A 16,497-nucleotide genomic window follows, 5' to 3' on the forward strand; every position below is an offset into this window, starting at 1 on the left:
AGCCTATTTTTCAGCCGACCGAAAGCAATTTCCCATTTAGTTGCAGGGTTTTTGTCATACTGTTGCACGTGAAAAAATGTATCTACTGCCATATATCTACTTCCGAATTATCTTTCTGCATCATGAAATATAATTTTCTTACAGCTTGGTTTAATTTCTGTCGAATTTGATACTTCCTTGGTGACGTTGTTGATAATGTCAACGATATTTGTACGTTTATATATTTTTTCTTTCTTTTCAATACTGATGTAATGTAATGTACTTTACAATTATAACATTTCATTAAGTAGCAAAACTTATTTTTATAAGACGTTTATATATATAAACATACTTGAAAAATTATCGTTTTTTTTTTTTAATCTAATAAGTAGTCTTCCAAGGAAATCATAATATCTGTATTCGTATTTGTTGATGCTTTCGTAAGTATTTTATATTACCTAGTAAATTTATAATAATCAAATAACTAATTTAAATAAATTATCTCATTAAAGGAATATACAATAATGTGCTGTAAAATGTTCATGTAAAGATAATACGGTAAAATTAAAAAAAAAAGAAAAAAAAAATATATATATATATATATAAATTATTTTATTCTTACAGTATTACTTTAATATAATACTGTAAAAATATATATGTTTAATATAATTATAGGCATATATATATATATATATATATATGTATGTATATATATATATATATATATATATATATATATATATATATATGTGTATCTCAACATATACAATATGAAATCAGTGGTCTCGAAACGGTGGCGGCGTGATCAGTCACGCTTGTTTCGCCTAGTTGGCGGATCGCTCGATCACCTGGCGTCGAATCGCTGGATCATCCCAATTCGCGGTTCGCAATTTGTCTTGTTCTGCTGGGATCGACACGGATGGTTGTGTCGTCCCTGATTCCGCTCGGAAGAGCGTGGCTCGTTCCTCCATAGCCGGTTGAGCTGGATCGTATTCCAACGGATTGTCGCGCAACAACTCTTCGATAACCGTTTTAAATCTTGGATGTGCACGTAGCGATGTACTACTTGCCTGTGCAGTCCCTAGAAAAATAGTACATATAAGGTATACAGAAAGCATATAATAATTTATGTATGCGTATATAGTTCTATATTTGTATATCAAATAATCGTGTATCCTATTTCATAAAATTAGAGTTCGTAATATATTATTATATAACAAATATAATAATTATTAGACTATTTAATCACTAATATGTATAAAAATATGTGAAAAATTTTTTGTAAGATTAATAAGATGTTCCGCACATTACCAGACATATCCAACATTACCCTTCCAAAATTTACCTTCGAAAAAATTGATATAACATTACACTTAATATAAATAAACGAAATTTGTTAGGAACACGTTATAACAAACATTTGACACTACAACTCAGTACAAACTAAATTCAGTTATCTATAAAGCGTTATCTACAATGGCAGCAGCAGTAGTGGATTAAGATTCTAAGACGTCAGAGTAAGTTGGTTTTTCAGTGTAATAGGGCGTAAAGTAAGCCGTAAGTGAAACGGTTGAGTAGACTGTAGAAAATGAGATTCAACCATTTCGCTTACGGCTTTACTTTATGCCCTATTAGACAGGAAAACAACTTACTCTGATGTCTTATAATCTTAACCCACTACTCCTGCTGCCATTGTAGACAACGCTTAATATTAGTTTCAGGGGCTTAGAGTATCGCACACTTCCTCTATGTATATACTTAATCTGTGTACGAAATATACACGACTATACTTATATTGAATCTCTAAATACGGATAAAACCAAGATACTACACAGACTAAATACACAAGATAAATAAATTTCTGTATACCTTTCAAATATCCATTTCCTGTACGGGCTTCTGCGGTCTACGATGACCAGGGAAATAATGCGGCGTATTTCTTTCTGGCTCCATATATTTCGGCGTGAGTTTTGCATCGAATCCTGTGCCTGCTCGTCGGACAGCAAGTGGCCTCGTTTCAACACCCTGACCCATTCCTCGATGTGAGGCTGCAAATCTCGCCAGCAAATTATAGCACAGATTAACTGAATCTTTGTTAACTTGTACGCCTCTTCCAATCCATGGCGGACGGTGTGTAGCGGTCCCGGTTTTGGTGTTTTCCCCTCAGGCATCTCAATTAATCCCCGTGACTGAGGAAGACGGGCGTGTAGCCGGTAACATCGTGCATTGCAGGGTTACAGAATAATTGCAGCTCGGACAATCGTTCGTCCCAGGACTTATATAGTTTTTTCTGGACATATTATGATCATGGAGTTGATAATGCAATTGGTTTGACCGTAATACAATGCGGGACGTATGCTGGTTGATGTATCCTGAATCCTCGTAGCAGATCGGCAAATTGTCGGGACCGTAGATGCGTCCAGTTATCTGTGAGGATCTCTTCGGGGCATGACGTAATATAACTCCGGAAATGCACTTTACGACGTTTATCGCAGTGGCTCGGCGAAGTATCTGTATTTCGATCCACATCATGAAACGGTCCTGCCCATTTTGGAGCCAGTCATGTCCTCGTGTTCAAACGCGGCAAGGGCGGTACTGCTGTTTCATCTTAACTTGGATGACATGTTGCAACCAGTCCGTGGGCTCTCGGACTTCTTCGAATTTCAGAAATTCTACTCGCAGAAATTGCTGCAGACGTTCTTCTTCCGACCAATGTCTTTTTTCAGGCTCGAAGAACCGAGGTACGATCGCTTTTTTTTTGCCCGAGTGGCATTTCCTCGCAGCCTTTGTTAATATGCCATCTTTGCCGGGCGCAAAACCAACGCGGGATTCGCCGGCAATCGAAGCACGTATGCTCTGATTGTTGGCAACATAGGCGGTTGTGGCAACTGGTGCTTTCTGCGTTGTCGTATGGTGGGCCTTGCTTTGTGCTTCTAATGTTTCTATGTACTCAAACTCTTCGGTGTGGCAGAGTATGTCTCTCGCTCGCCTCATGGTCTCCTGTTAAATGTATAATTTATATCTCGGATGCACGTTGTTGTTTAGCATGTCGACTCTCTTCCTCCAAAAATCCGGTAGCCGACGCTACATGACGATAATATTGATGGCGAATTTGTGATAAGATTTGTCCAGCAGCTGTAACCTGGCCTGATATGGATCTTACATATGAATTAGGAGCGGAAAATTATTGCAGCAAGTAATGTTCGAGAAAATCGTGGCAAAATCCTCCCATTCTTGTCAGTTGTACCGGTTACTGCCATAGGAGTCCTTCTCCGCAAAGCGACTCGAGAAGTTCTATTAGTAATTGCGACCTAGTATATTAATACCCGGATTTCGATTCCTTAAGTCTCTCCAGGGACGCCAGTAGAATTTTCCCGTCGAAATGGGAAATCCTATTCCTGTATCTGATTCATAAATTTTGCCAACGAATCCGTGTATAGTAGGTTTTCTGGCGGGTGCATCGGAACGGTAGTGTTCGTGTCCATGTTTTTTCCTTCTTTTTTTAAAGACTTCTTTAGCGTTATCCAAGATGAGGCGTTACCACGGGGAGGTAAAGTCTATAGCATCCCGTGTGTGTGTATGCGTGGGTCTGTCAGCAAAGATAAGGCCCCACGATTCGTCACTCCCGTAGCATTTTTTGACTCCAAACCCTCTCTGCTGCTACTGTTGTGTGCGTGTACAAGTGCGTGGACGTGGGCGCGCGCGCTCGTGTGTTCGTGTGTGTGTGTGTGTGTGTGTGTGTGCGCGTGTGTACGTGAGCGCGTGTGTGTGTGAGCTCACAGATGTTAAAAAAGAGACACCCTAATATATAGATCATATTTAACGTAAGTCTTTGCTCACAATATCAATTCTCTCGTGTTTGATGAAGCAAATAGTATGTTCGACATAAACTTTGGAATTCAAATTTAAATTATAAAATATCTTCTTAAAATGCGATAAACCTTCATGTTATCTATGACTCTTCCTGGTGATATAGTTAAACTTACTGAAAAATACCATAATCAATCAGAACGTGTTTCTATTAAGTATAAAGTTACTACAAAAATCAAGCAAGAAATTATTTATGCAATTATGCAGAACCAGAAAAATATGGCAAACATTACATCAGTCGAATTATATCAGCGTAAACGATCAACTATTTTTACCAAGATAAAGCGAGTAGAGCAAAGCAGTTGGCTAACAAATTGTGCAAAGACAACTTTAACGTTTTGGCACTATGATTTAAGACAGCACAAACGTGAAAGAGTAATCAATTCTTTTCATCGTGATCGCAATCAAATCATGATTGCAACAGATGTTGCCTCTCGTGGTCCTGATATTCCTATACACGTTATCAATTATGACGCAGTACAATCAAAAGTTAATTATATCCATCGCTATATAGACATGCACACGCTGGAGAAGAAAATATGCATTATTTTTTATCATACATCGCAAAATAAAAGACGGCTTAAAACTTTCAGTCAAAACGGGAAGCCAAATTTTGATTATAATACGCAATTAAAACACACATTTAAAAAACGCAGCAGAAAAAACTTTAAAATGATGAAAAAAATATTTTTAAAGAGAGAAAAAAACCAAGCGCTACAAAAGGTACAAATCTTTTTTTTAAGAAATTAAAATATAAGAAATAAGAGAACGTGATCTGAAAAGTAGGTGTACTAGACAGATTGTAATCTAATAACAAATAAAAAATTAATAGGTTTTTATTCATCTATTTCAGTTTCAACTATTCCAAATAAAGACGTTATCGTACATAAAAATTTAAATTTTTGTCAAAACTATTTTTGTCAAAACGAAGCAATAAGGAGAGCAAAGCAGCTGGCTAATTAATTCAGCAAAGATAACTCTAGCGTTTTAACACTGTGATTTAAAACAGCACAAACGCGACAGGGTTATCAATTCTTTTCATCCTGATCGCAATCAAATCATGGTTGTAACAGATGTTACCTCTCGTGGTCCTGATATTATTCTTACACGTTATCAATTACGATACACTACAATCATTCACTATAATATCCATGACATAGGCATGCACACGCTGGGGGTGAAAGATATGCATAATTTTTTATCACACACCGTGAAATAAAAAAAGACAGCTTGACACTTTCAGTAAAAACGGGAAAATCAAATTTTGATTATATAATGCACAATTTAAAAAAGCAATAAAAAATGCAGCAATAAAAAAAATTAATAAAACCTTTATGGCCAACTACACTAAAAATTAAAAACAGTGAAAAAAATACTTTGAAAAAGAAAAAAGCGAAGCGCTACAAAAGTTACACTTTTTTTTAAATTAAAATACAAGAAATAAAAAAACGTGATCTGAAAAGTAGATGTATTAGACAGAACGTAATCTGATAGCAAATAAAAAATTAATAAGTTTTTATTCATCTATTTCAGTTTCAACTATTCCAAATAAAAATGTTATCACACTTAAAATTTTTAAATTTTTTGAACGTATATCATAGCACATGCACAACCACTTATTATATCTAAAAAAAAAATTCTTATATGACTTAGGGCTTAAAATTACTATTAAAGTGTACTATTATGATGTTATCTAGCCTTTCTTATAATATTCGAAATAATTAAAGAACAAGAGAATTAACAGCATGACGAAAAAAATAGGAATATTTTATCCACTATATTTTTAATAGCAAACTACCGATACTCAATTTCTTTAAAATTATTAACTTAAGTTACATAATATTTCAACAGCATTAATTAAAGTTTTAAGCTTTTAACTCATTTCTATGTATTGACAACTTAATTTTCGTCTGGCGTTTTTAGCATTTCTAACAATTTACTCGCAATATTCTTGTGCCTATTAGCTACAGCAACTTGCAATAATGTATTTCCTTGATTATTACGAGCATTTGTTACAACTACAAACTCATCAGGTTTTATCGCCTTTAATTTGTTGATCATTTCAACATTACCATTTTTTGCATCTTTAAATATTTCTTCAACTAGTTTCAGTAAGTCATTAACATTTTGGTCCTTAGAAAGATCAAGAGGTGTTTTACCTTCATTATTTTTAATGTTATAAATTGCACCTCGCTTCAATAAGGACTTGGTAACATCCAAAAAACCATTCTTAGCTGCAACGTGAAGCGACGTAGCACCGGTAGCAGCTGTTTTAGCATTAATAAAATTATTTAATTTATCATGACTTACATGTTGTAATAAAACTTCAACAATTTTTTTGTAACCTTTAGAAGTAGCAATGTGTAATGGTGTATTACCTTTATTAGTAGTTTGAGTAACATCAGCTCTGTTCCTTAGTAAGATGTTTACAATACTTGCCTGTCCATTACTAACAGCGTAATGTAACGGTGTTCTTCCATCAATGTCTTTGTCATTTGCATCAGCTCCATCTTTTAATAGGCGTTGAAGAGTTTGTATATCACCATTACTAGCAGCAATGTTAATGTCTTCCTGCATGTACTGAAAAATTTCCGATGCATTGCTGCCATCATACTTTAATATATCATTAATCTTTTCTATCTTATTTAAAATATCCAAAACAGTAGGATGATTTGGTCCAAAAATAGCTTTGATTTGATGAAAACATTCTCTGAAGACTTTAAGTGCACCAATAAATTTGCCTTGAGAAAAAAGTACAATTGCCATGTTGTATTGAGTATCTAAGGTTTCAGGGTGATTTGCTCCCAAAGCATTTTTCTGGATATTTATAACCTCTTGAAAAGTTTTCAAAGCTTCATGATATTTTTTTTGATTGAAGAGATTTGAAGCAATATTAAATAACGTTTTCAAAGTACTAGAATGATTAATACCTAAAATCGCTTTCTTCTTCTCAAAAACCTCTTTATAAATTTTTAGTGCCTCTTCATGCTTACCCTGGTTAGCGAGTACCATTGCTATATTATTTTGAACAAATACAACTGACATGTCATTTACACTTAATATTTCTTTTCTTTTTTCAAAAACTGTTCTATTGATATTTAACGCTTCTTCGTAATTTCCTTGTTTATCTAATACTAGTGCCATGTGAAAGTAAGAATCTAAAGTATCTAAATCATTTGGCCCTAGTATTTCCTCTTGTTTCTTACAAACTTCTTTATAAATATTAAGAGCTTCTTCATTCCTCCCTTGCTTATGCAGTACTAAAGCGATTATACTTCTTGTACTTAAAGTATTCTTATCATTCAAACCCAGTATTTTTTTCTGTTTTTGGAAAATGTCTTCAAATGTATTTAAAGCTTCTTGGTAAGCTCCCTGCGCGAAAGATACTTTACCTATGTATGTCTGAAAATCTAAAGTGCCAGGATTATCTGATCCTAGTATTTCTTTTCTTTTTTCATATGCGCTTTTGAAAATACTTAAGGCTCTTTGATAATGGCCCTGATTAAAAAGCTCCAAAGCTAGATTAATCTGAGCGGATACATCACCTTGTGATATCTCTTTCAACTGTTCGACTTTTGAAAAGTTACTATGCACTGCAGCAACTACTAACGTTTTCTTTTCTCTATCGCAAGCATTCATTATTGATTTTACTGTATCAATATCGTGTATCTTGTTAAGATCATTAACAACTTGAGAATTATTATTTTTAATATTTTTAAATGAGTCACTCAGTAATTTAAATAAGCTAGTTATACTTTTATCTACAGTAAAATCTGATGGTGTTTTACCACTATCAGAAACAGCATTATATACTGCACCGTTAGACAATAAAAGCTTTACAACTTTTAAGTGAGAGAACTTAGCAGCATAATGTAGAGGGGTAAATCCCTTATTACCAACTGCATTAGGATCAGCTTTATTTTGTAACAGAATATTGACAATCCTATCAAAGCCTTTCCACGCAGCATAATGTAATGATGTTCCCTTAGCATTTTTAGCGTTAACGACAGCCCCTGCTTTAATGTAATTCTCAATTTCTAAAGAATCATTACGTTTTACAGCCTCAAACAATTTCTCAGTAAATGTTAATAGATTGATAACGTTTTTGTTACTAGACATTTCTAATGGTGTTTTATAAAACTTGTAGTAAACAGCGTTATAAACTGCGCCATGTTGTAATAAAATTTCAATAACGTCTTTATAACCTAAATTAGCAGCAATATGCATAGGAGTTAAACCATTAACATCTTTAGCATCAACATCAGCACCTTGTGTTATCAAATACCTTGCAACTTCTAAATGACCTTTCATTGCAGCATAATGTAATAATGTCTGATTATCTAAACCACGTTCATTAATATTTAACCCCTTACTAAGAAAAAACTCTACAGTATCTTTATAACCTTCTCTAGCAGCAATATGTATAGGTTTTGAACCAGAGGCATTTTTAGCATTAACATCAGATCCCTGATCTACTAGATATTTCACCACCTCTAACCTTCCGTCTTGTGAAGCAATATGCAATATCGTATAATCATCATTACCTTTTGCATTCATATCTATTTTCTCGTACTGCAGTAACATTTTAACTATTTGTAAATGACCATATGACACTGCAAATTCCAGAGGTGTTCTATTCATATTATCCTTAACATTAATATTTGCTTTATTATCTAGTAAAACTTTTACAACATTACCACGACCATATCTTGCTGCTGCATGTAATGGGGTATTATCATCAACGTTAGATTTAACATTAACGTTAGCGCCCTCTGCTATTAAAATCTCAACAACTTCCTCATAACCTTCCTGTGCTGCCAAATATAATGGTGTTGAATTATAAATACCAGTTACAGCATGAACATTAGCTCCTCCTGTTATCAGAACCTTTACTATATCCTTATGACCTTTACTAGCAGCCAAGTGTAATAGTGCAGCAATTTTAGGATCTTTCATATTAAAATAAACTTTGTTTTTTAGCAAAATTTCTACAATATCTCGGTAACCAGCAAGAACTGCTAGTGACAAAGGTTCAACGCCATTAATATTAACTCCATTCGCTATAAGAACTTCAACGATTTCCTTATAATTATATTTTATAGCAGAAAGCAATGGTGTTAAGTTGTTACTCTTGACATTGACATTGGCTCCATTTGCTGCCAAAATCTCAACGATTTCTTTATTACCAACTTCTACGGCTGCATGTAATGGTGTGATGTCTGCAAAATCTCTTGCATCGATTTGGGCTTTATTCTTTATTAGAAGATTAACAATATCTTTGTGGCCTTTTACAACAGCTGCATGTAAGGGTGTAATACCATTATTATCTCTAGTATTGACTTTAGCTTCATTTTTTATTAGAGAAACAATAGCATCTCCTTGACCGTTTAGAGCAGCTAGATGCAATGGTGTGATACCATCATGAGTTTTAGCATCAACTTCAGATTTATTTTTTATTAGAATATCAATAATATCTTTGTGGCCTTTCTGAGCAGCTAGATGTAGTGGTGTACTACCGTCATGAGTTTTTGCATCAACCTCAGCTCTATTTTTTATTAGAAGATTAATAACGTCTTCGTGACCTTCCTGAGCAGCTACATGTAATGGTGTCATATTATTGTTAGCTTTGACATTAATTTCTGCTCCCTTTCTTATTAAAAGTTCAGCAACTTCCTCATGACCGCTTTCTGCTGCATAGAATAATGGTGTACCGTTACATCGATCTTGAGCACAAATATCAACACCATAATTAAGTAGAGCAACGACTATTCCTAGATGACCATTCTTAGCAGCAAGATGCAATGAAGTAAAATTTGTAACAGTGGCAATACTAGCGTTGGCTTTATTTCTCAATAGAGCTCTAACAATTCCCTCGTGTCCATCTGTTACTGCATAGTGCAAAGGTGTATTATTGTAGAATTTGTTAACAGCGTTAACGTTAGCTCCATGCTTCAATAGAATATTAGCTGTGTTCTCATGACCGTATTGTACTGCATAGTGTAATGGTGTACAGCCACTTATGTCTCGAGCGTTAATATCAACTCCTTTTAGAATTAAAGCATTTACTACTTCAAGATGGCCGTATGTTGCTGCTACATGTAATGGTGTCAAATATTGATCATTTCTAGCATTAACATTTGCCTTATTTTGAAGCAAGAAGTTAAATAACTCTAGATGACCTCTTTCTGCAGCTACGTGCAACGGGGTAAAGCCACCCATAGTTTCATTAATATCAACGTTTACATTTTTTTCCAATAGAATCTTGACCACATCGATATTATGATTATTATTTATTGCATAGTGTAAAGCTGAAAGACCAAATTTATCTTGGGTAATAACATTAGCTTCATTTTCTAATAAAACTTCCGTAGTATCCTTGTGACCATTTTGAGCAGCAACATGTAGTGGTGTTCTGCCACTCTGATCTAGTTCAGCAACATATAAACCTGTTTCTTTTATAAAAAACTCTACAATGTTTTTCCTTCCATGCGCAGCAGCAACATGCAATGGGCTTTGACCATTAATATCCTTCACATCAACGCTTAAATTTTGATCAAGAATAAATTTTATAACTTCAAGACTGGGTCCCTTAGCAGCAAAATGTAACGCGGTCCATAAATTAACATTTCTAGCATTAATATCTGCTCCTTTTTTCAGACAATCCTTTAAACTTTCTAGATTTCCTTCTTCTAAAGCAGCAAACATTCTTTCCTGATTAGTAATGGTATCTAAATCTTGATCGTATTTGTCTCTCAATTTGGAAGAATTATCACTTAATAACTTGCCAATTTTTTTCTTGCTTTTCATTATATTTTCTTCAGTAAGTTTTTTAGCGTTTAAAACAACGGCTATTGAAGGATCAGATAATAAAACGTCAACCAAGGCATTATCATGCGCTAAATGATTACGTAAACATTTTCCAGTTAATAAAGGACTGTTATCGTCTAAGAAAAGTAAATTATTTTCCAAGTAATGCTTTGAGCTACCTAAAATTGACATTATATCAAGAACAAGCATTTCTACTAGTGTTTGCAATTTTTTGTCACTCTTATAGAAAGGTAATTTTTCTATTAATTGATCACTCAATGCGTTATTGCTTAAAATACTTTTTAGTTCAGACAGCTTTAGTGCAAGTTGGTTATCATATTTTTCTTTCGTTACATCGTAAGTCTTCCTTTGTTTATATGTAGAAATAAACGAACCTCTTTCATTCAATTTTTCTCTTAATTTTTTAATCCATTTGATATCACTTATTCCAAATTCAGAAATATAGAAAAAAATTTCGTAAATTAATTTGTTTACTTTATCGACCTTATCATTTTGTATTCTTAATCTAACACTATGAGAAATTCTAATTGACAACTCAGCAATTTCTTTAAGGCTATGAGGCTCTATTTTTGGAGTCATACACTTTAATATTCGATCAGCACAAATTTTCATTCTTTTAATAACATTGTGATCAATCTCAAGTGTGTCACTAAAGTTAGTTATGCTCTTTAATAATTTAAATCCTGTAACATAATCAGTTCTGATATTTTCTGATTGAGATTCCGCACAATTGATTATGTTATTAATTATTTTAAACAACTTTTTTTCATAATTTGTCTGGTCAGTTACGTTATCGCTTAATTCTTTAATGAGTTTTTCAAGTTTCACGTGTTCCATCATTTTAAAATTTTCCGTTATTATTTCATCCAATTTAACATTACTAAATAGTTCAGCAATTTCTTTTATCTCACCTAAGCTTTCACTATTAGCAATTCTTTTTAGCAGCATTTTGGTCATTTTAATTTTGTTATTGTAAAGAATATCAGTAATCACATTATCGATTCTTTTAGTATCATTTTGAACACCAGTAAAAAAACTAGCATCTGTATTTTCCTCAATTTCTGTTCTCTTGGAAAGTGAATAAGCATGCGATAGCGAATTACGTAAATCTATAATTACTTCTCTTGTATTTTTTGGTAACGATAATAGCAAAAGCTCACTTGTAGTATTAGATAACTTGGGGGATTCTAAAGTATTCTTTAAATGCTCACCGATAACCTGTAAAACTCTTATAATAATTAACTGTCCTTCCCTTTTTTTAGGATCAGCTGATAATGCCAACTTTATATAATCACTTATTTTCATTAAAGAATGGATGTCTCTAATTTGTTGATAATCGTCATACAACTCTTCAAATTGAGGATAACTGCTAATAATTTCGGCAACAACTTTCTCGCGTTTTAACTTCGGAAAATCAGCGAATTTACCAATATTCACACTTTCTATACTATCTTTTTCGTCTTCAAGTTTTTTTGCAAAATTTTCCAAATGATTTAGTATTTTGCTTTTATTCAATGTAGCATTATAAAACAGATTAATTTCTTGCCGTTTTGTGTGAGAGGAAATAAAACTGACTAAGCAAAACTCAATTTCTTCCCAAGGTAATCTATCATAAGTTGATCTCAACTGCCGCTTTAATATATGAATATTTTGTGCGATAAATTTTATTACAAATAAAATCCTTTTATTTACTTTTTCCGTGTTTGAGTAATCTGTCTTTAACAAGTTAATGTTTTGAAGTATTAATTCAATCCGTTCTCTGATGTTATTAAGACAACTTTTCACATTCTGATCTTGTCGAGAAGTATTATTAGAGAAGAAACGAAGATTTATTAACTTATTTTCAATAAAAATTTCCATTTCGTCTGACAATAGTACATCTTTTAACTTTAATTCTTCATAAGCTCTGGAAAGAATTTCATCCAATTCGCCTAAATTAACAGCAAAATAATTACCTGGCCATTTACTAATGAGTGTATCAAGAAGCTCAGCATTGCATGAACGTATAGCGTAATAAAACGCATTATGGCACATTTCATCTTCATCATCTGGTAGTATACTGTTTCTTCCAGTAACAACAGACAGGTTATTCAAAATTCTGCTATCACTGTCAAATAGATACTTTAGAATTTTTACTTTATTATGCTTACAAGCTAAGATAACTAAATTAGTGCTTTCAATAGGATTGCTAGCATTATCAGAATAATCTCTCAAAGTTTTTTTATTTTCTACGTTACTTATGGAGTCAATTAAATTGCTTAAGTTTTTTATGCTATCAATAACATTACCCTCTGATATTGCCTTTTCAAATTCAATTAGAACTTGGAGATAAAATTCTCTTGCTTGTTTCTCCATATTTTTTGGATTTTCTTAAAAATTCTTCTTTAGATTTAAAAGTAGGTGACAAAAGTTTTGGCTGGTAAAAATCAGTTTTTTAATGTCTGCCCCCTTCTCTATGAACCCTTCTAACAATAAGATAGTTATTCCAACAACAGAATGACAAAATTTATTTAATATGGCAAAAATAAATATCTTGGCATATGTGTGAAATAAGCTATGCTGATATGTTTTTAGATAATACTGGAAGTGATATGGAGAAGGCAGATCAAATGCAGGCAGATCAAAGGCATAAAAGAACAGGTTTGCCAGCAATGTTCTATTAGCTTGCAATATATGCTGAGAGATGTAAAATTTGTTTTCAATTTTTCGCAACGTAAATTTTAGTTGTTATTAAAGTCTTTTTCTTAAGTTAAAATTGTGAAAAATAGACGCTCTAAATAATAAACATTAATTCACTCGTTATGGTTGCCACTTGATTTCACCGCCAAGGATTCCTCTGGTTGATAATCCTTCCTAGCTTCCTTTGTTACAAGTACCGACGTCTCGGCTACTCGTTCCAACAGATCGGTCTCCCGTATGAATATCGATTGTTCTCATCAGTAATAGGTAAGTAGTCTCCACAGAAGATAGTTATTTCACGCAACAGAGAACTGTTATTAAGTCAGTTTCAAATATTAACGACACCCGGAATAGCAGGGCGGTGCGAAAGAAGGAGAGGTTCTCGGACGGCTTGTATACACCGTATTCGATCAAAAAAGTATTGAGTTATTTTTATCCTCTCTGACTCTCACTCGTACAATCGCCACACTTCATACACGAACATTCAACCGTCTCGTATAACGTCTCGATCTCGCGTAAAACTCATGACAAGTACAGTTCGCAGTATCGCGTATCAACACGTAATCGTAACGAACAGCCGTGAGTAATTAAACAAGTCGGCTGGTAACAAGTACTAAACTAACACGACACGTAAAAGATCTTGGTACCAATTGTTTTTCCCGACAAGTGGTCTTTCTTTGTTCTGAATCACAGCCACGACGCTTCGAGTCCTTATTGGTCCTTATACGGTCGAGATACGCTTACAAACGTATCACACGGATCAAGTGTCAGGACGTCAGAAAAATCGCCTCGTGATATGTCCGCTACGACGTTCTCCCGGCAAAAGATCTATACTGAATTCAATTGCGAAATCCGAAGCAAATTCGCGTTAACGTATTAAGACGTAATAATCACTCAAGGCGCCTTCAGTCACTTCGGTTACACCGGTCACGCGCTGTCGCGCGACACTGCCTCTATCGGCGAAATTTACGTCCGTTCGCTGTGATTCCCGGGCAACAACCTTTATTCTTTATAATTGCTTATTCAACTACGTTTACTGACTCACTGACGCACGTACGTTCTGCCGGCAAATGGCCGAGATCTCGCGAGCACGCAACGTTCATCGAAAGGAAAGACGTGAAACCCGGCTCGAAGTCTCGAAGTCTAGTCTATTGGCTCCTGCGCACAGGACGCTGAAACGCTTGTCGCGCGGGAAGAGAGGACGCGGCAGCCAATAAACTTCTTCTTCTAATGAAAATCGGCACATTGATTGGCTACAGCATCCCTTCTTACTGCGCGGCAAACGTTTCCGCGTCATGTGCGCAGGAGCCATATGCGCTCGTCACTTCGGTATCTTCGGCAAACTTCGAGCGGTGGATTCGGTTGATTTCGAATCTCGAATCTCGGGTTGGCGAGTTTAAAATGCGCGACGTTATTTATTTATTGTTAATTTATTAATATTAATTTTCTCCTACCAGATTTTGATATATTTACGAGCATGCTGTTATAAAAATAAAATTTATAAATATAAAAATATTAAAAACTATAAATGTAATGAAATGAATAATTTACGAACATAAAATTTGAAATTTAAAAATGTAATGTGTAAAAATCCTCGCTTGACCAATACGCTTTAAAAAAAATCTGTCTACATTAAAAAATTAATATATTTTTAAAAGCATAATATTTAAATTTGCATAATAATTAAATATTAATTATAATATTTAGGAAAAATAATAATTTGTAGTGTTTTTTTACTTTTATTTAAGTTAATTTTATATTTAAGTGTAACGTATACATACATTGTGTTGTTGCGCAACGACAATAGCGAGAAGGTGGTGGGTGTAGTGATTGATATCGATAATATACTCCAATTAATCGCTGTTCCCACGATATATCGTCTTACATTTGACTTCAGATAAGCATGAAGAAAGAATACGCTCTTTCATTCGGCGAATATTATTATATATTATATACACTCTAATCGCTCTATGTCACTCTACGCGCTGCTGCCCGCGAATCTCGCGATGTATCGTCTTACATTTGACTTCAGATAAACGTGAAGAAAGAATTCTCTTTAATCAGCGGTTGCTTATTATCACGTCCGTCCGATTATGACGATTATTGTTAGGTGGCGAGCGAGCCTTCCCTATAATATCAAATAATGATAATATTGTAACAGCTAACCATTTTGTTAATATGGATAGAGAAGTATATATATATATGTATATATATTTAGAAATTTTATATTAATCTTTTGATAATGAAGATAGTACCGATGTTCTGTATTATAATTAAATATTTCATATTTAGTCTAAAACGTTATGCAGAGATAGGATTATGTAATGAAATATGTAAAATCATGAAAAAAATCTAATCTATTATATAATTTAGCAACTTTAGCGTAAACTGATATATAAGTACAGCATATTTCCTAACTTTTTTGACAATATCAAAAATATCCTAAAAAATGGATCGTCCAATTCCAAATTTGTGATAGGTGATGGATCACGAGACACACATATGGAACAAAAGATGTATGAAAGATAATGCCACATCATCGGCGTCTGATCCAGTTGGTTAGATATATAATAGTATTTTCCACAATATATGTCTAATAACAATTTTCTTAATGGAATTTTTAATTGTCTTGCAGATTATCAACATATAATAAAGATATATAATACATTAAGCGGAGAATAAGTGCTGATACGTCCACATCGTATAAAGTTACCTTGGGAAGATCAAATCGAACCAGTACTTACACATAAGGAGCTCCCAAATTACGTTCTCAAAAATCTCCTTTGCCAGGGAATGTTAAGAGTTAGTGAAGAGGTCAATTGATTACTTATATTCGCGCTATCATATAAATAACATTTCATTATTTTGATTCCTATAATTGAAACATTAAAATGTTTTACTTTATTTAATAAATTCATATATTCTCTTCTTCCTTTAGTAAATTTAAATTAGGTTCTTTGTCATTAGGATTTGCGCTACAAAATTTTTCAAGTCCCTGAACTTTGGAATAACCATCCGCCACGTTGTTAATGTGCGAGTGATTTATTTGAATAATAAAACTGTTCAACAATTGTTATTGTCCAAATACATATGTGCCAAACGTCTTGATAATTCTTAAATAGACTTGCTATTTATATAGTT

General features: G+C 33.6%; 1 protein-coding gene across 1 annotated transcript; it reads right to left on the bottom strand.

Annotated features, from left to right (window-relative positions):
- Positions 1–728: 728 nt before the first annotated feature.
- Positions 729–14,610, bottom strand: LOC139814224 (uncharacterized). Its single transcript, XM_071780341.1, has 2 exons — positions 1,849–14,610; positions 729–1,060 (listed from the first exon to the last, which is right to left on the bottom strand). Exon 1 carries the CDS (start codon positions 13,030–13,032, stop codon positions 5,749–5,751), a length of 7,284 nt encoding a protein of 2,427 aa, XP_071636442.1. The 5' UTR covers positions 13,033–14,610; the 3' UTR covers positions 729–1,060; positions 1,849–5,748.
- Positions 14,611–16,497: the final 1,887 nt, after the last annotated feature.

Source organism: Temnothorax longispinosus, chromosome 1 (genome assembly GCF_030848805.1).
Source record: "Temnothorax longispinosus isolate EJ_2023e chromosome 1, Tlon_JGU_v1, whole genome shotgun sequence".
Taxonomy (NCBI): domain Eukaryota; kingdom Metazoa; phylum Arthropoda; class Insecta; order Hymenoptera; family Formicidae; genus Temnothorax; species Temnothorax longispinosus.